The sequence below is a fragment of the Hippocampus zosterae genome, chromosome 6 (assembly GCF_025434085.1).
Source record: "Hippocampus zosterae strain Florida chromosome 6, ASM2543408v3, whole genome shotgun sequence".
NCBI lineage: Eukaryota > Metazoa > Chordata > Actinopteri > Syngnathiformes > Syngnathidae > Hippocampus > Hippocampus zosterae.
In genome coordinates this window covers 19,204,136-19,230,886 of record NC_067456.1, presented here as the reverse complement: position 1 = coordinate 19,230,886, position 26,751 = coordinate 19,204,136, and the positions used below count along the sequence as shown (strand labels likewise).

At 41.0% G+C, this 26,751-nt stretch overlaps 1 protein-coding gene across 1 annotated transcript; it reads right to left on the bottom strand.

Moving 5' to 3' along the window:
* Positions 1 to 881: 881 nt before the first annotated feature.
* On the bottom strand, positions 882 to 26,751 carry txnrd2.2 (thioredoxin reductase 2, tandem duplicate 2). The gene is made up of 17 exons (XM_052067012.1): positions 26,638 to 26,751; positions 26,083 to 26,148; positions 25,922 to 25,976; positions 25,667 to 25,813; positions 24,399 to 24,473; positions 23,461 to 23,539; positions 23,140 to 23,202; positions 22,623 to 22,693; positions 17,749 to 17,768; positions 17,260 to 17,351; positions 17,003 to 17,177; positions 10,522 to 10,658; positions 7,550 to 7,645; positions 6,591 to 6,683; positions 3,426 to 3,497; positions 3,160 to 3,257; positions 882 to 3,072 (listed from the first exon to the last, which is right to left on the bottom strand). Exons 1-17 carry the CDS (start codon positions 26,711 to 26,713, stop codon positions 2,949 to 2,951), a joined length of 1,539 nt encoding a protein of 512 aa, XP_051922972.1. The 5' UTR covers positions 26,714 to 26,751; the 3' UTR covers positions 882 to 2,948.

The window sequence follows — 26,751 nt, the reverse complement described above, 5'->3', positions numbered from 1 at the left end:
AGGGGGAAGACTTCTTGCAAACCCCTATCCTGGAAGTATTGAAACAGTACAGCATGTATCGGCCATTTTTTCACATTTGGTTTTACTCTCAGGCAACCTATGTAACGGTCCACAAAGCCTGTGCTATACTAATGAAATTATAGCTTCTTATCTAACATGAATTTGAAAATTGTCCCAAACACATAACTGTCTAATCAAAAATATATTCTTCTTTCTGCAGTTTGAACAGTGATTTTAGAACCGAGTACATGCAGTATTTCTAAGTATTATCGGGGCGCTCTCTCGTTTCATGATTCAACACGTTAATCTTGCTGAGCTGTTAAACTTGTGATATGAAAAACATTTGCACGTGTTAATTTCACTGCCTAAAGGGCACATTTTTTACACAGTTTACTGACAGCATACTTTCTGTCATTTTTCTCTGTGGATTTGGCATTTCCTCCCCACGCCTGCGTGGGTTTTCTCCGGGTACTCTGGTTTCCTCCCACATTCCAAAAACATGCCTGGTAGGTTGATTGAATGCTCTAAATTGTTCTTGGTTGTAATTGTGAGTGTGAATGGTTGTTCGTCTATGTGTGCCCTGAGATTGGCTGGCAAATAGTTCAGGGTGTGTCCCGCCTAGTGCCCCAAGACAGCTGGGATAGGTTCCAGGACGCCCGCAACCCTCGTGAGAATAAAGCGGACTAGAAAATGGAGGGATGGATGGATGGATGGATGGATGGATGGATGGATGGATGGATGGATGGATGGAGAATTATCATCTTCCCGCTTGCCAGTTACAAGTCCTCATTGAACTGTTGAAAATTTTCATGTATTCATGGAATATGGTAATTATACACTCCATTTTGAAGGCATGTACACACACACACACACAAAAGCAATGAGTACACATCACAACTTTAATATCCAGTGTTATTACTGTACTTTACAAATAGATTATGTATAACAAAGCTTTCATGGAAAATGACATTTCTCTTTTGACATTTTCTTTTTAAACTTTAGGCGGGCAGCCAGAGGACATCAGGCCAGCACTCCCCAGTTTTGAGTTTTAGTGCAGGTCATCATTAGCTGGTTACCTGAAAGTTGAACCCCGATCCCCCATGCTGCTCAGAGGGGGCTCACTACTCATGTGTTGGATGACAGAGACCGCTCAACAATGTTCAGTACTCCTCCAATTTAAAATACTTTGAACACAACACATTTTCATCTTGTGCGTGTGAGCACAGGGGTACTGTATGCGGATACCGTGGACAGCTGAGGGGAAATGGATGATAAAAGCAAACAGACATGAAGGTTACACCGACACACTGACTTGACTTCCCTTCGCTCTAAACCGGAGTCTGTGAAGTGCCTTGTTAAGCACTGGAATAGAGACTCAATTAGCGACTCAGTGCCATGTTGCTTTCCTGGGTCCAGTGACCATCGTTACTCTCTTCATCCGAAACTCACTTGGCCCCTGCCGTGCAGCAGCAGAGCATGTGAGCCCTCTGTCCTCAAAGTGATAGAGTCAAGCTGTTCCTGCTGAACGGAGGTCAGGGTTCTTCAGTCAGCACTCGGTCTATGAACAGAGCACACAGGAATCCCCCCACCACCCTCCTGCCCCCACCCAGCCGATCCTTCCCCAACCCAGCTGAAAATCAGCCCGTACTCTCCCAGGCCAGGTCCAAATAAACCTGGTAGCCCGCTCTCTCTTTTTTCCCCATCGCGAGGCACGCTGTCACTCCCCTCATCGGAATCATTAATCAGACCAGGCAGATCAAAAATAAACGACACCCACCATTACGGTCCTCAAATTTGTGTAGCGACCCATTTCTGGCCCTCCTCACCTTCTGCCTAATAAGCTGTGTTGAGGATGTCCAGGTCAGGCAGCAGGTTAAACATTTGGGCACTTTTATCTGCTATTACGGCTATTGATATAAACAACTTAGCTTATCTCAGAGGGTGATGACTACCGAGCGTTAACCTCCCATCCATGTAAATACACGAGATAAGGCTGAGCAATTGGTGCAGCAATCAATCCACTCTACTCTCCAACTTCAACAAAAAGCATATCACTTGTGGGGATTAAGGGAATTAAACCTACGAGACAAATGTATCGGAGCTAAGGTTTTGTCTGGTGACAACTTTATCCTCTCTTTTCCACTCAAGAGAAAAATGAGCAGGCAATAGTGCCACCGTTGGGCAACACTGAGTACTGCGGCTCCTGCAGAGCTACTTGTGCAGTGACGCCCCATCAAGTGCTGCCTGCTCGGCCTACAGAAGTTGATCATTCTACTGTATTGTTTTATGTTGCGTCTGAGAGTTTGGTAGGACAAGGAGAGGTTTCGACATCATTGGAGAGGTCCGTCTCCCTGGTCAAGTCTTTCCAGAATGTCTGACCAAATGCCCAATGACTGTTTGTGTCTGTCCATGGGAAATGGGGCGGTGTCGCTGCGACGACGGCCCAGGGGCCATCCATCAGTGTCATTGAGGGCGGAGTGTAGGGGGGTTATGGTATGTGTCACCTTAAAGACTAATGGACAGGAAGTATAGCCACAGAAACAACAATATTTGTCGAATATATTTTCAGAAAAATGTTACAACCTATTCTGTGTTTCTTGCGAAATTTCAATGACACTCTGAGAACAGGGTTTCACCCTGATTTATGAGCCTTTCTTTCAAAACGATCTCTGCAGCAGAGGCTTTCACAAACCTGATTGGGAGACTTTGCTCATGACAACTTACTGATTGAACTCACAAAAATTCTAACTATTGGTGACAAAAAGAAATCAAATCCAATAACAGTTGACCACCAAAAGTGAGCGAGTGTCATACCAAAAACACATTTAGATGGTCGTGAGGAGGAAATGGAGCGACGAGAACTTGCGGGCTAAACCAGAATTGGCATTTGGACCCAACCTATTTTTCTACCCTGTGTGCTTAAGTGTTCAGAGACCATGGCTTTAACCTCAGCAGCCAGTGACTGTGGCATCCAATCCAGAACGTTTTGTGATGTTGACCTTGGTTAGCTCCTCAGCGGAGGTCGGATGGATTCCTACCGTACCCATTAGGTGTGAATATGTGGCACCACACCTACAGTAACAAATACAGACATTAAGTTAATGATTTATTTTGGGTAAGATGTCATCGTCTACGAGTGATGGTATAATAGTAACTCACCGGAGGCCCATGGCAAAGCCCTGTGTAACTTCTCCGGCATTTGGTCCAGTGAAGTGCAGACCCAGTATCTTCTGGTCTCCATGCCGCTGGCATATCACCTGATACGACAGAGCTTGTCAGAGGCAAATTTATGTGAATGGTTGTAACAAGCTATTAGGATTTGATGGGAGAATTCTCAAAGCTGTCTTCAAGTTGTGATGAGGAGATCCTTGCTGAGCCAAGTGAACATTCTCCTTTTCACAGCAGTTTGTGCAGTTTAAGCCTACCTTTAAGTAACACTGGCTAGCATCACGCTCTGCCACAGTGAATTCCAGAGGCTTGTAGAAGGCATGGTATACCTGCAGAGACGTATAAACGAAGAGCAGGTGAATCATCAAACGTCTCATCTTCAGCATGCTGTGTTTGCAAATTGTTATGACATCATCCATCCATTCTTTGATTTGTCCTCACGAGTGTCGCGGGCGTGCTGGAGCCTATCCCAGCTGTCTTCGGGCAGTAGGCGGGGGACACCCTGAACCGGTTGCCAGCCAATCGCAGGGCATACATAGATGAACAACCATCCGTTCTCACACTCACATTTAGGGACAGTTTAGCGTGTTCCATTAACCTGCCATGCATGTTTTTGGAATGTGGGAGGAAACCGGAGTTCCCGGAGAAACCCCACGCAGGCACGGGGAGAAAATGCAAACTCCACACGGGAAGGCCAGAGCCGGAATCGAACCCTGCATTGTGAGGCGCACATGCTAACCAGTTGCCCACCGGGCTGTCGTAATGGTACCATACTTGGGAAAATTTTAGCATCTGTGACACTGCCAATCAGTCCTATGCATGGTGACCGGACACAGTAACTAATTATCAGACATATACTCATAACAGATAATGGGGCAAAGCGTTTGTAACTTTGTTATGAACCTATTTATGCACAATAATCAACCCTCAACTGGGGTCCCTTGAAATAAAGTTCGACACATCCAATCTCTTGGCTTATGTCATGTTCCCAAAGACCTTTCATAGCCCATTTGTACACCCTACAGGAGAATAGTTGTTGTGCAGTTTAGGTATGAGGACAGTCACAATTGCCAGTCCAAAATAAAACAACAAAAATATCATCGGAGGATGTGACACATGATGTCATTACAATGTACATGACACCACCTTTTCTTTTTTCCAAAACAAATCACCATCTTTTCAACGTATTCACATTTTTGTCTCCTTCACTCGTCGAGACGGGGAAAAAAGTTTTCGCGATGGAGATCTCAGCTTGTGAAAATAATACTGCATAAGTTCTGCAAGGAAACTGTATGCCAACAGAAGGATTTACTTTGCGATGGTACAGAAATGAAATATATTCATTAAAAGGCAAATTAATCTTAACAATGGGATGTTAAGATTGTAGCTAACTGAAAAGAGAAGCATAACACTGGAAAACAAATCCCAGTAGCTCATTATCTTGACAAATTTCCATCTGGCGACTGCCAACGTGTGTTTAATGCGTTTAATTCAATGGCCGAGCGTGCCAACACAAGTTTGAAGGAGCATGCAGCTGTAGTGGGGGCCAGTGGAGCAGCTCCTCCTAAGATCTAAGCATGCCTGTCATCACCGCGCACACACCTCAATCGGACCTCTTGCTAGCCTGTCACTCATTGCCAACAGCCCCACCTTACCGGCTAAAACATTTATCCGCCGTGTTGTGCAGGTGTCGGCGAGCATCTGGCAACCTGCTCATGTACACACGCGTAGAAAACACACAGTTGGTTGCTTTTCTATTGTTTTTAGGGGTTAGAAGATATTATCGCTTGACCCCCGCCCTTTTTTCAATCTTGGTTGAAGGAAGCAGCAACTGACAATCCTGACAAATGTTTCATGTGCCTGTATGACAGGTTTTTAGATCTAATCAACTTTACGGTATTAAAGAGAGCACAATATAATTGGCTAACAATATGCAGACTCACACATTCTTACGCAAATGTAGAAGTTCAGGAAAAAAAACGCTTTTTATTTTAATTTTTTAATTTTACATTACTTAATTTCTCATACATGTTTGGGATAATTCTGATCAAGCTCTGTTAAGTAGTCTGCCAAGTGGGATGATGTTGCACGCTATTAAGTTAAACTTCTCGTGCAAAAGAACTGGATAAGACAACTATAAATTAGTCATCGAGCAGCAAAGTTTTGTTTTTCTCACCATAGCAAAGACTTTAATGACAAGAGCAAGGTGACTCTTTCCCAACAACATATGACATCATCATTAGAAGCTCATATACAAATTGATCAATCAACAATAAAAAACAAAGACAAAAAAATGGAGTTGTCCAGGTTATGCCACAATACAATAGTAGATACAATTTTGAAATCATTTACCTTGGTCTCATTTTGGTCACAAAAACCTGCCATTTGAACGGGGCACACAAGCACACTGTCTCGAAGCAAAGTGAAAATTTATTTTGAGCTGCTAATTTTCTTTAAGAACAACATTTACTATAAGATGTACATAAGATGTACACCATCCCACATTTCCTGTGAAACAAAACTGGAATAAAAGCAGTTCAATGTGTCATTGTACTCTGAATTAAAAACATATCACAAATAAACAACTCAAGTCACAAAATAATAATGGACTAGGACTATGAACAAAAAATTGATTTGAAACTTTTGACTCAAAGTACCAACATTCAAATGGTAAATGGAGTGTAATTATATACTGTATCACTTTCCCTACATGTTGACAGTGTGCGAGGCACTTTAGAGAGGCTTCCATTCACCCATTTAGCCACACATTCAAACACCAGTTAACAATGGGAGGTAGCAAGGTGCTACACTGGGCCCACTGGAAGCCAATTAGGAATCACTCCTTTGTCCAAGGGCACTTGGACAGCAGATACTCAAGAGCCGGGATTTAAACTGCCAACGAGATGAACCATTCTACCAATAAGCCACAGCCGCCCCAACTTAGCATTCGGCAGATATGATTGGTGAACAGACACATATTTTTTTTCTATTCATCTAATTTCTGGAGCACTTATCCTAGCTCAAAGTAACGGGTCTCCTGGAGCCAATCCCATTCTGGCTTTACACTCGAAGTGGCGCACCAGCAACTGCTGTGCACATATAGAACAAACTGTCACACTCACATTCAAACCAAAGGACATTTTAGAGTCCTTATTTAACCTACCATACGGTGAATGGATACTCGGCCACAGTGCCACAATGGGATTTTTTCTACAATGGAAATGTTTCTCCCTACTCTGTTACAGAAGTTCTCATAAATGTGCGGCACTTGGAGGTTGCTTTGTTTTCACATTTTTGTCCAGTTCATCACAAACCAGATCGATTGGGTTTAAGTCTGGACACAGTGCCTTTTTTGCCTAACAGTATATTACTTTGTACCATTTCAAGGAATTCACTGGACATTTATGATATTCTGTTCTTACCTCTATGTTGTCTTTGCCATGCCTGTTTTCGGCCTCCTCTTCAGATAGTCCCACGCAGCCATATTCAAGTGGAGTAAATACGGTAGTTGGAACCTACAATAAGAAATGGAAAGTGAATTTCTCATTTTTATTATTTCTTTCAACCAGCACAAGGATCAATTACAACTGAGACCAGGGGTCACCAACATCAGGCAGCCCTCAAGCATACATAAGTATCCTGTGGGTCCGTTCCCCAAAACATTTCGGGCCATTGTGATTTTCTGGGAATGTGTAGTTGATCATTTGAAAATGTAAACAATGGAAGAGATTATAGAACGTAAGTGTTGCATACTGGCATTTATCGCTTTCCTAATCATTGTGAGTAATCATGAACATGATCAGTGTTTCTAGTCTCCACATGAATAAATCTCATTAATAATAACTAGGAGTGTTACTCACGAATCGTTTTAGAATTGTTTATCCTATCGCATATTCCGTCAATTACTCACGTAATTGCCCCGCCCCTCCGTTTCAAGGCAGCAATTTCTGTCACCATATCTTTGTCGTCAGCTAACGGGCAGAGTTAGCCAATTTATTTTCCAAGCCCCTAATAGCATAATAATAGTAATACCGTGGTGAAATGTAATTTGAGCAAATTTGTTATTTATAATGCAATTGTGCATTAAACTTAGAACCCTTCGCACGACTCATCAGCCAAAAACTAGATCTCATCTTCAAAATGTTGGTGCTCCCTGATGTAGACCTTGCAGTGTGTTGCAGTACAGTTCGAGCCCAATGGAAAATACAGTCACAACAACTTAATAAGACAGTGTCAATGGACAAAAACAAAACAAAACAAAAAAAAAAAGAAAACAAAACAAGCATGATCTTGTCAAGGCAGTCTTTTGAGTACCACTTTTGCAATGGATGTCATTCTATATGAAAAAAGTGACAGGTGTGCATTGCATTTTTTGTCTCACATTGTCATAGTTCATGAGCTCTGTGCTGTGGCCGGCAAGTCTGCGGGCGAGGAGTTTTCCTGCTTTAATAGCCGTAGGTGTCAATTCAGGACGCCCCTGAAACAGAAGACTGCCTGACTTACTTCAATGTACCAGGAAACTTCCCTGTGTAAATTGTCAAACACAGACATATACAAATTTCTCTTCTCCAAGGTTAATGGCGTATTGTTCTGAACGTGAGCCAAAGCAAATAAAATACAGACATGGATACGCACTGAGGCAAACATATGAGTGGTGCAGGAAATAGTAGGGCTGCGGGGCAATTTTAAAGACATGACTTAAGACCTGTTACATTTCCACGACACATCCTGTTGTCACAAATATCTTCTGCACCTCTGCAAATGTGGACGTGGCACCCTCTCTGATGTGCAAGTGCTTCCACACCAGATAGTTTTCGTCATTTTAATGCAGTTCTTGGCACTTAGTTTGGCAATGAGAAGAAAAGAAAACAAGAAATGCGGTGGACAACTTGCGCAAGGTATCAAACCATCTGCTTGAAGAAAAAAAAACAAAACCAAAACAAGCCTCCTGCCGCGTTGACATGATGACAGACAGATTGGCGTGAAGCACAGCTCATCAAAGCAAGGTGTCATGCGTGTGGGTGTCATCAGGACAGGAAGGAAGCAAGCAGCTGTTTGTGTTGAAAAAAAAAATAGGCCACACCGACATTACAGCAGCTACACCTAACCAGTATTTACATTGTGCACCTTGAATACAGTGCAGCAGCACAATAAATATGCTCTTACACAGCCCCATGCTGAGTAATTATAGGTTGAATAGAATACTGTACATGCACACAAACAGTTCAGGGGCAACACTCCCATTTAGTCACATTCATTCATCTTCCGAACCGCTTTATCCTCACTAGGGTCGCGGGGGGAGCTGGAGCCTATCCCAGCTCATTAATTTATTATTTCATGATTTTAATATTGTTTCCGCTTGTCCTCTAGCGGTAGGGCTGGATGATTATGAAATAAAACAATCGCGATTGTTGTGATTATGACTGATATCACAATTAATAAAACTTATGTTGCGACTGCGATTGAACGCCATTGCCGTGTTTTTTCACAGAATGAGAAAAATGTGTGCCATTGAGTTATCTTGCCTTTGTTTATGTTTCCTCAACGTTTATGTGCGCATATTTGCTATTTCCAGGAATATCACTCCCGAAGCTGTTAGCATGTCAATTGATTTTAGCATTAGTGCAAGCGGTTTCAAAAACAAGGCATATTTTGCATTTTAATATACAATGTGAGTAACTCTTTTTAGTTTTACAGTACAACTCGGGTGTCTTTTTATCAGCCTAAAGGACACATCTGGTACAGTCAGACCAAATGCATGTGTTTTTCCATCCATAGTGAATGTAGTTTTCAAAGCCAGTTTTTTTTCTGAAGATAACACTTGGTAGCGTCGCATCGGCGACAGCCAATTGGCGTTGAAAATGTACTTAATGTGTCACACACATGTGCAGAACAAGCAGACACGCAAATTAAGTAAAAAAAAAAGGGAAGACACACACACACAGCACGATCAAATAAATGTGGGACAATCTCATCATTGCCATCTGTGTGTCTGAGAGGTACTGAATATACAACAAAGCCAGCTTCCTTTACCGGCCGGGACTGAGACTAAAAAGGAGCAAGTTTGGGCAATTGGGAGCAAGCAAGTTGGAGTATGTTGGGAGTGGACCAGCAGTATGGTGGTCATTGGGGATTTTGGGAGAATATGGGAATTTTCCTGAACGGCCAGTGTATTTATGGGCCGGCTGCCAGCTGCCGTCCACAAGTCAACGATGATGTTTCAGCATGTGACGGCAACATCCTGTCGGCAACTAAGTTTTAGCGCATGGCTGCCGCACGCCAATCACTCCTGTCCCATTGGCAATTATATTTTGTGTGACGGCCCTTGTTAATGAATATTGCTGTACCGAATATTGGGCTCATCACGTCCCCAGAGTGGACTGCATTGGTTACCACTGTTGAAGTGGCAACCAAACTAAGACTTAGCGGTCAACACAACTGGTCATCAGATTGACAAGCAATGTTCAAACGTTGGCGTTGTGAAGAGGGCTTGACAATGTGAATCATGACTTACAAATTTGATTTATTTTAAAATACAGTACGTCTAGTTATATTCAGCGAATGACGATGGCTTTTCATTAGTATAGGATGTGCGTAAAAAATTAAAATAATGCTGAAGCAGTTAAGTTGAAGAAACTCGCAACTTGATACACTGTCAAAATTTGGTCACAATTGTGAATTCTCTTATTAGACATTTCAATGTTGTCTTTGTACTACGCATTGCTCTGTTGAAGATAAAAGATTGAATTCAAGGCCAGTTGTCAAAAAAAATGTTATCTGGATGCAAATGATCCGGATCTGAAAATCTCATTTTGTGAAAAGAAATTGAAGGGTTAAAACTAGGAATGGACTACATTATCAAATCTGATTTCAGAATCCTTCTTTCGCTTTTGAATAAAGCATTTTCAAAAAAGGTGGTACCATCTCTGAATATCCAAATCCAGTCAGATTACGTTTGAACAACTGGTCCCAAACAAAACAATAACAGTAGGTATGATGTCCGCGTGGCATTTGCTTCAGAGTAGAAGGTTATTGGTTTGAATCTAGCAAGGAGCTTTGTGTGTGGAGTTTGTGTGCTGTGCTTGTACTCGCGGGGCTATACTCTTGAGTACTCTACATTTCTAACAGATTATCCGTCTCTTGGGTATTCACCGAAGACTCGACATTGCTGATCATTGTTAATGTTAATGCGATAATTTGTTTGTCTATATGTGCCTTTCACCTTACATGGGAGTCTGAACGGGACAAGCGGAAAAAAATGAAGTTTGGAAGATGGGCATAAACTTCCAGACACCAAATGTAATCAGGAAAATTAAGAATATTTTTGTGGTAGGATTTGGTGGGGATGCATACCTGGCCGATGTCCCCAAAAGCATAGATGTTTGGTACAGATGTCGATTCATCCACCCCGACAATTATTTTACCAGTCTCCTCGTTGAGCTGCACACCAAGTTTGTTGAGACCCAGTGCTTTCGTTTCTGGAGCTCTACCTGCAGTAAACATGAACAATTTTTCATTACAAATTGTTGGATGGTGAGAGGGATCAAGGAACACTGCTGACAATTCTGCTTTAAAAGCAAACATCCTGATAGTATTGCAGAACCCCCTCCCCCCAAATATGTGTCCACCTCACTCACTCTACCAAAATTGGATCTCATTTAAAAAGAAGAAAAAAAATTCAAAAGTTTACAAAGGGCGGCTTGGTGCTCCAGTGTTTAGCGCATTGACCTCACGGTGCGGAGGTACCGGGTTTAATTCCAGCTCCGGCCTCCCTGTGTGTAGTTTGCATGTTCTCCCCGGGTCTGCGTGGGTTTTCTACGGGTACTCCAGTTTCCTCCCACATTCCCAAAAAAAACATGCATGGCAGGGTGATTGAACACTCTAAATATTCCCAAGGTGTGAGTGTGAGCACGGCTGGTTGTTCATCTGTGTGTGCCCTGCGATTGGCTGGCCCACCGGTTCAGGGTGTCCCCCGCCGACTGCCCGAAGACGGCTGGGATACGCTACAGCACCCGATGCTGATAAATCCATTTGTGAATCTGCATGGCGGTGGAGAACTGACCGCACAATCCCCACCGTTCTCCTTAGCATAGTTCCTCAAAACTAGTCAGGGCAGCATAATAAACACCGAGCCCGAGGTACACATGTAGATGCTATCGGAAAGCAAAAATAACAAACCCCTGAGATCCTTTTCCTGGCTGGAGCCAAAGAACAACGTCTTCCCCCAGACTGGAGGGATAACAGGGACCTGTCTACTCCACAACATGGGTGGCTGAAGGAAAAAAAAGGGCAACAAAGGCAGCAAGACGTTTTCTCCCCAATGTGTAAATTCCAATTTTAACAACTCCTCCAAATATAAAGTAAAATTTGATGTTTAAGATATGTTAAAGATATGTTAAAGTGTTAGAGTGTTATGTTCTAATTCAAGTAACTTGCTTATACCCTGATTTTAGGTCTTGAATCTGCCTAAAGATTGTAATTAATTTAAGATGAAATACTGACACAATTTCCATAATGAAAATGCTAAAAATAGTAAACTACCGGTACTGTAAATTAGTATTAGTATATTATCTAATTCCATATAGGGCCTTCCTGTCTGTAACTCCACTCAAGAGTGACTGCATTGTAGACCAAGGACACAACATTGATAAGGGACTTAGTTGAATGGAGTACACTCGCCCACGCAGACATAAAAGCGCGCGCACACACACGCACGCACACACACACACACATACACACACATTTAAACAATGCCTGTTGTGACATTCTGAGGAAGCTTCCAGATGGCTAGGCTAATTAGCAATAATAAACCTTCACAAGCAAAATAAAAAATGAACACTTATCTGATCAATTAACAAAGAACAAAGACAAATGGGAAATATGGTGTTGTTTTTCTTGGGGGGGGGGGGCAGGTTTTACAGAATGCTCAAAATAAATTTCAATGTTCAGGCCGAAAAAGATTTTAAGATAAGAATTCAGACCTGACTGACTCATAAGTGCATGGCCTGCATATCATGTGCAAAAAGCTATTGTATGTTTATACATTTTGTTTGTGAATTGACAGGGAGGTCTCACCCGATCCCCTCTTTTTTTCAAGTGCACCAAGACTTCTATCCAAAGCAGCGAAACAAACACTGAAGATAAGAGTAGTTTCATAATTTTACCTTGTGGCAAAGTTTGTTCAAGCACAGCACATGACTCACCAGCTGCCCAAGGGTTGCCCAAGTTTAGTCCAACAACAGTTTCTATGCTATTTCTTTTGCATGAATTGAATTTGAATGGATTTGTAAGGCAATTTTGTGAATGATATTATTAGTTCTCCTCAGCTCCCACACAAATAAGAAAATGATGATGATGATTTATGGTATACAGTAATTTTATTTTTCAAAGCTCAACTAGCTAACAATGATTTAAAAAAAATATTGCAATTTTTTATAATATAATCTGTTCAAACTCAAGATGTCAAATATTGTGTAAAATGCATATTTGAGGTTTATGAGTGTTTTTAAAAAATAATTTGGGGATTTACAAATTGTATTTTATTAACTCCCCCCCCCCTCCCCCCCAAGTTGTCAGAATTTTCCCAATGCATTTTAATGGTATTTATTCAAAGACTTTTATTTGCGGGCCGGAATGAATTTTGTACATGTACTGAAACGTATTACCAAAAATTAAATATATTAAGAACACAGATTTTGCACGAATATACATACTTTGTCCATATTTAAATTGACATTTTTACCATCAAACTGATTAGGAAATGTGTGTGGTGCTCTATAACACTCCAATTTGCACTGATGAAATTGTGCCACTCTCCATCACTTACGTTGCCGACCACGACATAGGGTTTGACTTTGAATAATATTCCGGAGTATCGTGGTGTGCACTGAGGCGGAAAAGCCATGTCCATCGTCTGCCTGTCCACAGGAAGTGGAAATGTTCTGTTTCCTGGTGTATTGCACCTGGACAGGGGAGCGGCCATGTACGCAGGAAGGAACAGGGGAAAGGTGGAGGGTTGCATGGTTGGGGAGAAGGATGTTAGACACTGGTGGTGATACAGTCCCTCGGACCCCTCAGGCCTTTAATAACCCCAAAGAGGCCCGAACCCTGGCTGGCCTCTATAGTGTAAGGTCACGGTAAACGGAAGTGGCCTCATACTCATGAGTCCTGCATGCAGGGATCAAAGGCTCGAGGCTGTGCTCCATTTTCTCACTATATCAGAAGGGTGAACAAAAGCATAGATACAGCAGTTCACCGACAATCATTAAAGTCAAAAGTATTGGGACACGTTCCAACTTCAGGGTGGAAGGAAATGTGGAGTTGATCTCTCTTTTACAGTTGTAGCAGCTTCTGCTGTTCTGGGAAGAATTATTACAAAATGTTGAAATTCACACATTGCATTGCATGCATACTTCATAGTTTGGGGTTTTGGTGTCTTGCTGAAGGACATCCTCCTTTCATGGATGTAGAGTTGTAGGGGGTGGATGGTACATCCTCATACCCTCCCAAGCTTCTTCACAACGGCAGGCGTTGACCCTAAACACTCGGCCACAGCCGCCCTCTTATTTCACCTCAAGTGAGATACAATGGGGATAAGGCACAGAGCCAGCTGTGTATTTGCACACAGCATCTTCTATTGGGAGAATCATCTCCATTCTGCAAGAATTTGATAAATATGCCCTGTGTGTTTATTTTGCTGCATGTTCCTGTGGATGTGGTGAGTGCACCGCTTGCCGGTGTGATCATAGGCTCCAATTCACTTTTCAACTTAGCCGTCCCCCCCAGCGTCCTTCAGTGATGTCATCACAACAAAAGCCAACGAAAGAAGAAAAAAAAAGAGACTTCTGGAGTTTATCGTGAGATCTTTCCATACCAATATGCTGAAATGTGAGGTAATGGCCTCAAATGTTTTGTGCAACTTGTGAGGCCCATCTTTGAGAAACTTTGGAGGAAACCTGTTGTTGTACAACTTCAGGGGCATTGGACTATGGAGGCCCCACAGCATCTGAGAGGCAAAGAAGTAAATAAATATTTGTCCGTGTGTATGTAGATATGGTCAGAACATTTCACTGCCATGGTATAAGGCCGCATATTAAGTTGGCCAAAAAATATACAAGAGTCTAAATTATACAGAACCTGAGTGCACTTTGGGACCCTTACGTTGTCTGCTCGACTGTTTATTGGGCCATAAACTGTCATGCACTTAGCTACATTTAAACAATTCAAAAGCAAAAAGGAAATATAAAGGTCACCGCATCTCATGCATGTGACCATACACACCGTTTCCAGTATTCAATGCAAATATTCCTCACACCAACAGTCTCACGCTGAGATGATGTGGGAATTGGGCCACAAGAGGAAATGGCAAACGTCATTGCGGTTGCAAGGTCACGCACATCCTTGTTACTGTCACACGCCTATGGGCAAAACGCTCTCTCATCACACACATAAAAACATACTCATGACCTAATAAAGACAGAACTCATGAGACACGTGGATAATGTAAAGGCTTTCCACACAGATAAAATGGTTGGCCCTAATATCATCAGTGTTTGTTGTTAATTTTTAGGCTGGCGGGTTGAGATATGTAAAGTAGTTGATTATAAAATAGATAGAAGCAGAGTAGAATGGCCGGTAGCTCTGAGGTGTAAAAGTCCACGGGGAGGGATGGCAGAGACAGATGCCAGTTGGTTTCCTCTGGGTTGGCACAGACAGGATGATCCGGAGAAGAGAACAAAGAGGGGAATAAAGTGACCCTGTACCGTGGTGCATCCTGCATGGTTCTGCCCCTCTGAGACCAGACAGCCAGTGAGCCATTGCAGGGTGATTAACGCTTCCCCTGGTTATTCCATCACACAGACTTTATTAGTTGTTTTCAGCTTGGATACCACTGTCATTTGCTGACACTGCACTCGTATTGAGGATGACAATGAACTTGGATTATGGCCGGAAGAGGGCAGGCAAATCAGCACTGTTTTTGACAGATCCCCTAGTAATCACAGCAAAACAATAGCTTGCTGGTGGTGTTATTCCAATGCAAGACAGATATTAGGTGCAGGTCCAATTATGGCACTAACCATATTTTTCTACTCTGTTTCTAAATGTATTCAGGTATTACGAGCAGGGTTGTGGTTGGCTGTGGGCAACGATGCACAATCATCACCTCTTGTAACTACGGTAAGTGAGATCATGAAAACATTAACTACAGCCCTCGGGTATGATGTTGTGCAGGTCTACCATCCCCATTTCCAATGAAGTTGGGATGTTGTGGAAATTGTAAATAAACCCAGAATAATGTACACTGATTTGCAAATACTTAATTACTCATACGCTGATTTAAATGAACACACTACAATGCCAAGATATGGTCAAACTTAAATGAACACACTACAATGCCAAGATATGGTCAAACTAAAGGATTGGGCGATTATAAATTATCAATATGAATATGGATACACAACTGCTCAATATCAGTAATAAATATGTTTGAAAACCCTGACTGTTTTTAGCCAGCACCGACCATCTGCATCGCACAGAAATCACAATCAGGTAAAACAGTTAACATGTCAAATGGAAAAATTAGTTCGCAACTTAAGAGTACTGTAGACCTAAGACGTATGGTCAACCCATGCGCTCCAAAAGTATTCATTTGCCGCACTTACATTGAATGAAGGTCATTCATCAATGTTACTGCTTTAGGAATTTATGGCACCGATAGAGAAGTATGGACGTAAACAACACTGCACATTACACCACATTACAATGTACACAAAACAGTGTTGATTCCTTGAAATAAGCTTTACTGCTAGATATTTTGAATACCATTTTCCTCCCGATTTCATTTTAGTTTGGGGCAGTTCAATTAATATCTCTCTGATGGTGTTGATCAAAAGTGAGCATACATCCGTGTCTTGGCAAATAGTGAATGTATACAATAGCTCTTGTATTTCATCAGCTTCTGTAAATCGGCCTAATTTTGTCATCAATCAGTGTTGTTATAAGGTACCGGTATCAGGTGATCGACACAATTTAATACAGCTTGACCCCTGGCTGCAAACGACTTACAGGAATGGCCACACTCTGAGTGTCCCCTAAATGACTTAATTTAAAAACTCTTTTGAAATGCTTTTTTCTTTTTGAACGAAACTGAACCATTCTTTAAAAAACAGCCGATAAACATTCAAGCTACGTCTTCCACAAAAAAAGGGGAGAAATTGAGAAGACTGCAGATGCACAACTGCAAATATGCAGGGGTGTTGAGTGTTGTTTAAGTTTTAATATCACCACTAGATGAGAGACAAATCTCAGTTGTGCTTCCAGTGGATTTTATATGGCCCTATATTGCAATGTGAGTAATCCAAATAGTATTTTGTGGATTTGTAATAATATGCAAGACAAACATGGTACCTAAATAATATGAAATTTTGAGGGAGTTGATTTTTGTGAAAAAATGTACAAAATTCTCTCTTGTTCAGCAGTTTTGCGCTGTCCTTGAATGGCAATTATTATGCACTGACTTATTTTTTGGTAAGTATGTGGTTGATTTGCTGTTTGCTTCAAACCTTTTGTTTTTGGGTTAGAAAAGTGGACATTTTATGCATGTACTGCACCATGTTTTATAAAAAATAAATTAAGAGCAAATATTTGGCACACCTGCAGATCATTTGTCCTTATCTAAAATAGCATTTTTGTCATACATTTGGTCGGGAAGTGTGGGGCCCTATGTTGGCCCCCACTAGCCCTGATGAAAAACCGTGGCCTTTCCAGCATTTAAGTAGCCCATCCCTGCTCACACTGAGTTGTTCCACACACTCGCATACAATAACATACTCACCAACTGCCCATAACACGGTGTTATAGGTGTCATTGTGTTCGTTGCCTGTGAGGGCATCATTCCAGGTCACTTTCAGGTCACCTGATGGAAGCTTGTCCACTCTCTTGGGGATACACCTCAATGCAAAATTGGTTCCATAAGACTCCATGTAGTCTGTCACTAATCCTGCCATTTGCTGTTGAAGCCAAAAAAGGTGAAATTGTAGAAAACACATGAGTTTCCATCATGACTTTAATCTATGCTAAAGAGGAGTATACCTGATCAAAACCCCGAAGGGCGATGCTGCGAACCATCACTGTGGTGTCCAAGCCGATGCCGGTAAGGAAGCCGCCACACTCCAGAGCTACATCTAAGCAGTAGGTTAGGGAACTGCAGTGTTTGTCATGCGCGTCAAGTAATACCAGAGTGTTGCAAAATCATACAGTCTGTTATCCATGTATTTTATGGTGACCGTCTAAAAAACAGTCTAACAGTAGCAAACGTAACAGCACTCAACTGTTTTTGGAAAAACGTCATGTTGGTTATTGCCCAAGAGTTTCACAGATGGGAAGCATATGTGTTTTACGTTGTAAAAAATACTAAAAGGCTCTCCCACATGGCATACTGACATTAAAAACAAACACTACATGTTATTTATGCAACACTGAACTGATGCCAAGTGGTAAATATAAGTTTATAACTGCACAATGTCTTAACAAACAAGAAGTGATTATTTACATGCAACATTGCTTGGCAGAAAAGGATACAGCTTGCTCCAACCACAAGCCTGTACAAAACAAATGAAAAAGACTATTTAGCATACTGTAATTATTATGATGTTTTAAGTACATGTACATATGGCAGTCATGCTTGTATAATGAACAATGGGTTATCGATTTATTTTAATTTCATAAAGCTTATTTAGTTTTAGATTAATTGAAAACAGCACAGGGTACACCGGCAAAATCTAAAACTGAATGCTGTACAGTGGTATCACATTTAACCAAAAATAAAAAAATAAACATCACCGAACAATAAAATGCATAATAATACTAATACTGTATACTGTACACACAACACACACAGATAGATAGATATATAGATAGATATATGTGACACCCCAGTGTTAGCACTGTTTTATTATGCGGGTGTACCGTGTATAATGTGGTTAGTGTGTGGTCCAAGTAAATAGCACATCTAATCCAACCCTAAGATCCATGGCAGGTAGGAGGCCAAATTGCTACCATTTAAAGTAATCCCTGTGGATGGGGAGTGTCATGTTCAGAGCTCAAGTCCACATACGAGCCTGCTGAGTGAAGGCCATCACCTGCAAACAGGTCTCACTTGTTTAAACCAGAGCTCCTTCCTTAGGACTGCATATACTTGACAGTTGAGAGTGCCTGCAGCAAATCCTGTCCTTGTCCACGCTAAGATTAACCTCTAAAAGCCTCAATGTCTCATGTCTGTACAATGCCTAGGTGCACTTATCACATATTGTGAGTGGCTTAAAGATGATCAGGCTAAGAGCTTTATCTTGATTATACACTTTCATCGGTGAAAAACTGTCATTGCGCCGACCCGGTTGGTTTTGTTCTAATTCTGTCTGATTCTTCAATCAACTTGGTTGGGAGACTGTACAGTTGATCAACTAAGAGATTCTTTTCGACGGTTGTGACGCATACAGTCAGGTCTGAGGTACACTTATCCCACTTAATTGCACTCGCAGTCAATATACAAAAAAAACAAACTGAGAATTGCAGTCAGATTTATCTATTTATTTATTTTTAACCCAACCCTGCGCATTTTCACAAAGGAGAAATCCTGTCTATATGTATTAGCTTAGTCAAAAACTCAGGGAATGTATTACACCGGTTATAGAATCCACTACATCAGTGGTGGGCAAACTACGACCTGCGGGCCAAATCCAGCCCGTTGGTCTTTTTAATCCGGCCCGCCGAAGGTTGATACACAATTAAGGTTCGATGTCAATGACTGCATTCATTTCATTTGGACTTGTATTGACATGCATTTCAACGCCAGGTGGCACAATTACTTGAAGTTGCAGAGCATAGGGAGGAAGGGTGAGACGAGACGGAAGCCCGCAGTAGCGCCAAGTCAAGCAAATCCCGTTCGATACGACGGAATAATGTACTCTTAAAGTCTGAAAAATGTGCCACAAAATGCAAAATACAGCTTTTTAAATAAAGAAATCCAATTAATATTATGTCAAATTTAGTTCACCCTTTTAATCCGGCCCTCCATAATATTTTCTGGTTCTCATGTGGCCCTATGCAAAAAATAATTGCCCACCCCTGCACTACATAGACCCATAATTTTGCCATTCATTGTAACTGCCATTTGTGTTTGCCATGGAAGCTCATTAGAAAGTACGATTTGTTTGCTGAATTGGTGTACTTAAATTTTGGTCACAATTTGTTTCAAACATACTGTAGAAGTGACTCAAAACAAGTTAAATGAAATCTATTTCCTCCTACAGAAGCCAAGGACACAACTATCTGCAATATTAATGTTTTGAGTTTCAGGAAGTTGAGTTTCACGAGCCTCAATACTAATCAACATAAATTTGGATACTTTCTCAGTTCAATGCCATTCAAAATTTAGAAAAAAAGCACTGCACCAAATGACTTCTACGAAGCAGTTTTTAAAAATCTAATGATTCAAAATTGGCAAAAAAATAAAAAAATAAAAGGGCAACATTACTACAAATGCAGACATTCCAGTCCAGTCCTTTATGCAAGCAAAAGACATACTCCATATTCGTCGATATTAGGAACACATGTTTAGAGGACAATACATCTCTGTTAAGAGCGTTGTCAAACATGAGACGATGTGTCGGTCAATTGCTACAAACAAATGTTCCCATGAGCGGTCAACGATAAACCCAGAATGCTGTTTCTTGCATGTTAGCATGTCAATGTATGATCTGGAGTCCAGGTAAGTTTTCATAGCACATTAACAGTCTTACCGCCACGCGTTTAATGTTTTCCCCCTTCCCGGCTTCAGGCCAAGATATGTCACTCAGGTGTGTAATGTGCTCCTCGGCCCATTAGACAGAGATCACTCACCTGCTCCCCCCACCCTCCACCCCCAAAAAGCCCCTCTATCTCTCCCTCCAGAAAGCGCCTGTCTGACCTCACCCACACACATGACAGCTCTGCAGCAAAACAACATCCTGTTAGTAGCCTGTGTGGTGTTCGAGTCTTCTGGGGAAAAAAAAGAAAAAGAACGCTATTGCTTCCCATTTCTAACCCGAGGGTGGTAGAGATCAATCATAGCATACCGTGAAAGAACTTCCTGAGCTCAAAGTGGCATTTCCAAGTGGTTGATTTGGGTTCATACATCAAGGTTTATGAAACTTGAATGCTCCAGTGGTAATTCCATACGACTGGTAACCGTCCACACATTCAATAACACATTGCACCATAACTAAATTTACTGGAGGTAATAGTAAAAAGGATCTATGACTATGAAGCACATAACAGTGGAATCAATGGATCTTTTAGAAAATGTCAAATTTATAATAAGCCGCAGTAGTGACAAACACCTTTTCATATACAAAACATCAAAAGATGAAAGTTGTATTTCATTGTGTATGGGGAGTTTAAACACAAAAAGATAGTGACCCAAAACAAACCTCGAAAAGCACTTTAAGATTTTTCGAAGGCACGGAATAGTCTACAGCGGCTACCGTGACGTTATCTGTCACCATGACGCAAACAAGCGGCAGGACCCAGGTACACGACAACCACTAGTCACTGTCTGTGTGCTTTGCCAAGAGGAAACATCTGAGATAGACCAATTAACCAGGTGATGACAAGAGCTAAATTGTTGGATTAAAGGGCTTTCGGTGTAAGGCATGATACATGCTACTATTCGGAATTGCAAAGGTGAAGACAGTTTTACAGGAAGAGAGGAAAAAACCTTTGTCGGTGATGAATGACAACGGTATGTGACCAAGTGGCAGTGCATCCAGCAAATTATCCATAATGTGATTGTTTTTGTTTTCAAGTACAAATTTATGAATAAAACCAACTGAATGAAATTGTTGGTACCACTCTGTTTAAAGTAAGAATGAGAAAAAAACTATTTTGAATTACAATGTTCCGAACAAAATTGGTAACCAAAGGCAGCCTGGACAAAGTTCAACCCTCATTGGAAATAAATATGATTTACAGTCAGCAATGAGGACACAATTCTGATACCGGTCATACAAGGTGACAACAGTCCGCATTAGGGTGTTCGGTACCCCGTGCTCCCGCATCTCCCACCACTGGGATGCGGGTTGGGAGGTGGTGGTGCACAGTGGCACGTTTTCTTACAAGCCCACTAAGTACATGTAAACTGTTTGGATGAATTCCCACGCAAGCATTAGGTCCCTGCCGAGGGTGTAGAGCTGGTCCATGGTTACATAGCCAGCACAAAAACCACAGTGCTCCTCCTGAATCAGAGATTTACTTTAAACAGTGGTACCCTCTCTGGTCATCTCTCACTGTGGTACTCACAAGAACATCACACTGCTTGGAGATGGTCTTGTAGCCTTTACCTTTAACATACTCGCCTATAATTTTCGTTTGTTACCTCCTGAGACAACTCTCTCTTGTACTTTATCTGGTCCGTGTTCTATGTGGTATCCACAATATCATCAAACAGCACACCGATACTAGTCATCTTTTAAAGAGGCCGACTGACTGCTTACATGTTTGAAGACACCTGTCATGATAATGAGAATACACACCTTGATTGAACATCTCCCTATGACCAAATTATTTTCAATCTTTTCTTGGGGGGCCCCATTGTGTCACAACCTGTTTCAAGAATATATTTTTCAAAACTATCTTGAACAACAATTCAAAACCCATTTTTGATTTTCAATAGTCTTCTTATAAAACAAAGAATATACACATACACACCGGTATACATTTAAAACAAAGTTCAAATAATATATACAATAAAAAAAATGATGTGTTGACTGTGTTGTAATTTATGGAATTAAATACAACGCCCTCCATCGTTATTGGCTCCCCTTGTCAAGGTGTGTTAAAAACATTCAAATTAATTTATTCTTTCACCTTTTTTTACAGAAGCATACTCTCATAGTAAAAAAAATGCAGAAAAGGTTCACGAGACAGAATCATAATCATCCCATAGCCACCTCAGGGTCCTTGATCTCTACCCCATTAAAAACCCATGAAAGGGGCTCAAGAGAGTTCAGAGCAGAGGATGGAGGTTGCTGGAGGATTTTATAGACCGTGCAAAGAGAGACGCTTGAACGTCACTCTTTCTGTATTTTTCAATCTTGTGAAACATTATAAATGCATAGGTGCTGTTTTGTTCGCAAAAGCGGGGTTATAAAAAGCATTAACATCAGGGACGCTAAGAATTGTGGAACATATGATTTGATGTCAATGTATGATTTATTATTACATGTGTGATTTCTTTTCTACTGAATAAAATACACTTGAATTAAAGGTTGGAATTTTTGGTTCATCTTTGTCCTATATTATTGACAACAAAAATGGATTCATTAGAAGCTAAAAAAAGCCATCTTAACCAGGGGTGCCAAAGATTAGGGAGGGTCTTGTACAGACTGCTTTTGGAGTTGGAGAGAAAAGATGCTCACGTTTTTCCAGGCGACTCTTTCAACCAGAATACGTCATCACTGGTGATACCATGTTCCATTGCTCCTGCAATCTTGAATAAAAGCATTATTACTGTAAAGAGATTCACTCACTTTTCAGATCTCCTTGTTTTGCGACTATAAGGGAGCGCGGCCTTTCCAGAATACACATTTTAAACGTCAAATTTCCATAATATGTCCCCTTTAAAGCTTGTTGAGTGCGCTGCTGTCACAGTAAAGCAAGCAAACATACGTACATGTAAAATACACAATTTCAATAGTTCAGGGTTATTTTTTAAAATCAGATGCAAACTGCATTTTCATGAAAACATATGTGCCGCCCTTCTATTTTTTTTGCATAGTTTCTCCACTTTTTTGTTTAAGATCAAGTTGTTTGATGATGGAAACTATTGTGAGAGCGACAGTCATGCAAAAAAAAGAGGAAGAATGTAATCGCTTATTCACAGCACTGTACAATGCTACCATAACAAACTGTAAGAACTAATCAATTGATACCAACGTTTGTGGGGATTTTGGGACGGCCACCTGTAGCAATAACAATGTTCTTGGCAGTCAGGGTCATCTGCATGAGAGGAGATAAAAATACGAAGGAACAGAGTCATGGTCATATCCTTCGAAAAACAAGGAAATGTCAAATTGAGGCAAGTAGTCTCTCAGGCATTTTACACTAAAACTATTCAACAAAAGTGTTAGCTTTATCACTCCCAGTGGGTGGAAATATAATCTGCATTTAAAAACTCACCCACGAGATTTCTTCAAAAGGTTCATATTTTAATTTACTGTATCAACTAAATGTATTTCTTGGGAATTACCAGCCCACCTCTTTCCCAGATTTTGTCACTGCTTTGACTGTGTGTTCATCCACAAGGCTACCTCTCATGTTCAGATATTTCACCTTCCTACAAGACAAACAATCAAACCTTTTTGAGCTTATTTCAACGAAAATTGTTTGAACTAAGAGTCTGTGTCATTCACTCTGCATCTTGATATGCATTTGAATCAAGCTTGCCATTTATAAATTCAATGTGTCTGACAGAACTACTACTAGGTGTAAAAATACAGCTACCACAACAATCAGTCACAATACACATCGTGGCACTATGATAAACATTATGCACTCACGATATAAGGATTTTAGTTAGTTTAACTTTATGCAATGCACATAATTCACATGTCGTCAATGACGAGTAGAGAAACACGTCAAGCACAGATCCTGAACAGCAGTAATAAACAAGACAGCAGTAAGTTGATATCAATGTACTAGACTTATAATATTATAATTAACATCTAATTTTAATAAGCATCAAGTAGTAACTGGAACATCACCTTCAGTGACAAAAGCCACCAAAGTGGACGTTGCCGTAGCCATAGAGTGCGTTTGTACAGCTACGGTGAATTAATATAATTTATTGTTTGGCAACAGCAGCATCAGGGGCAGCAAGAATTGCTTTTACCAACAGGACAGGCTCGGTTGTTAAACTTCAGACTCCCATCGCGACTTTCAACTGTCCCCTTGCACAGAGGCGCTGCCTGCTTTCTGTTGAGCCTCTGATGCTACATCAGAAGCCAGCAAAAGTCATGTGTCGAAGTCTACAAACCAGCACATGGGTGTCTTAACATACGAAAGTGTGCTGGGTAAAAGCAGTGAAAAAAACTACATAATTTTAAAGGTTTGTGTGAAAGGAGTTAAAACGATTGTAAATCAAAATAAGTTGTGTTAGGACCAAAAACAACTCAAGATAATTATATGCCACTGACTTGTCCTGGAGCTGGACCCGGTGACCCCAGTTCAAAGACCTGACGTGGTTTTGAACGGCCTCAGCCATGGTGGCCCTGCAGCACACACACGCGCGCGCGCACACACACACACACACACACACACACACACACACGCACACACACACACACACACACGCACACACGCACACGCACACACGCGCACACACGCGCACACACACACGCGCACACACACACACATATTATTAATGTTATTAGAATGTGCTTACTTACAGGATAGACATAGAAAGGATATCTTAATCTTAAATACATTATGACAAGATAACAGTGCTAGAGCTTCAAGCTTGGAAATGGCACGTCTCTGATAGATGTATACGGCATCCATCAGAGAAATTCAAGACCAAGAAGAAATATGTTCATTTGCAATAATTGATGCGAATATCAAAGTGAGGAGAGCGGTTTCTGGAAGAGCATTGTCAAGGCATACTTAACCCAATCCTTTTCTAAGATTGAATCATTGCTCTTCTTCCCAGCCAGCACAACACATGACAAATAAAGCCACACACAACATGAAATTGGCCCAGTTTCTACAAGACCAAATGGGGTTTTGATAATAATTAGAAGTAACTATCCGGAATGTTTGACCTCAATCAGCTAATTGACAAATGTACATTTGTTCAGCAACAAATCAGTGGTTATTATTTTCCAGTAAGATCATCTGTGTTCAATTCCCCTCAAGCAAATATCAGTGATTTTTAAACGGTTTTGTGTACCATGTCCGTTGTGTCTCCATTACTAACTTGTTTAGAGACCTTTCTCTCCATGACAAATTAAAGAACGCTTTATGTAGTTTGTTTAATTTTGATGCACTCATTCCAAGCGTGAAGCCCTGCGATGAAGTAAATTAATGAACATAAACCCAATAGTGTGCACTATTTCAATATTTTCACTAGATGGTGCTGTTTAGTCATTTATGATCTTGTACGACACATGTCTAATCAAGCCTAATTAATTCACGGCACGGTGGTCCTTGGAAACTTTATTTCTTAGCAGTTCCTGCTGTGTTGGTGATTGTCTAAACTTTGATTAAATTATTGAAGATTCTATATCCAACTTTCCCAGTTACTTGGTACGCCCTGCCAGTTTACTCCCACAGCCCTAACGTGCTAGAGATTGCAATCCACACTTTGGGAAGCTCTGCATGACCTAATGTTTGTGTATTACTAAACCAAATACATGAGATGGGCTTCTTAAACAAAACCAAGCACGGTGAAACATTCAGACCTTACCAATCATGGGAAATTGGTCCTGAGAGCTGCCAACCATACTTTTGTGCATCTCTGACTGCAGTTCCAAGGAGGGCTGCCTGGTGCATTAGTTTCTTCGGGATGCAGCCAACATTTACACACGTGCCACCAAGGCCCCACTTGGTGCCTGTGTGGAGAAGTATAACACATATCAATTGGATGTCCTGGAATAGTTTGCATTAAAAAAATACAAGTTATGAAATTATTAGTGAGGATTTTATGAATAAAGACTCAACTTTCAAAGAGGGCTCAACATAATCCAGAACAGCAACTTTCTGTCCAAGCTGTGCAGCTGTTGGAAAAAGCACACATGGATGCAACTGATTGGTAGTTTTCATCAAATTCATCCTATTACAGAATTAAATGTGCAAAGCAGGTGGGACCATTTCAGAACCTACCTTCCTTGGAACAGGCAAGCCCTCCAGAACCACCCCCAATAACGACCACATCATAGTCATACTTCCCTGTACGTTGGACAAATGTTATGAAATAAAAAAAGCATTACTTACTTTGGTAGCCATCTTTATACACTGTATTTGATGATCATCAAATGAAGCGGTTCAAAATACATGTTCTGGCATAGACACGATCGTAGTAAAACAAACTAACTGGAAGTGTAGTTCCATTTATTTTATTTCATTGCGTAACTAATTTATCTTATTTTTCATTTCGGTTTTCAATAGAACGTATTCACCTCATACAGCCAAATTCACATTCAAACCGAGTTTGTTGCAGTATGTCGTTCCCCTGCCACAATAAAATTAAAATATTGTAAAACTGGCAATAAAAGCTTTTAATCTGACTCATCGACTCAAGTTGGAGTCACAGACAGGTCAGTAGGGTGTTCTCAAGAAGTCGTGTCACTACGTAGAGGGTAAAGAAATAACATACAACATGTTCATATATGCGTACTGCATAGTTACTCCGGTAATGTCGACACTATTAAGTAGTACCTGTCAGATTTCTGGTCAAAATATGACACCAATTGATTCGTTTCCAACGGTGTCTGCCTTTAACGAGCGCAGCCATATTGTTGTTATGAAAGGACCCCAACCTCGTCTGTGGTG

What these genes read in the sequence shown, in the direction of transcription:
- txnrd2.2 (XM_052067012.1), bottom strand. Translation starts at nt 26,713, where the DNA reads ATGGCTGCGCTCGTTAAAGGCAGACACCGTTGGAAACGAATCAATTGG. An exon ending in TATGTTGAGCCCTCTTTGAA is followed by an intron (nt 25,814 to 25,921) that starts AGTTGAGTCTTT and finishes ACTTCTCCACAC; the next exon opens with AGGCACCAAGTGGGGCCTTG. An exon ending in AAAGAGTCGCCTGGAAAAAC is followed by an intron (nt 17,769 to 22,622) that starts GTGAGCATCTTT and finishes TGTTTTGTACAG; the next exon opens with GCTTGTGGTTGGAGCAAGCT.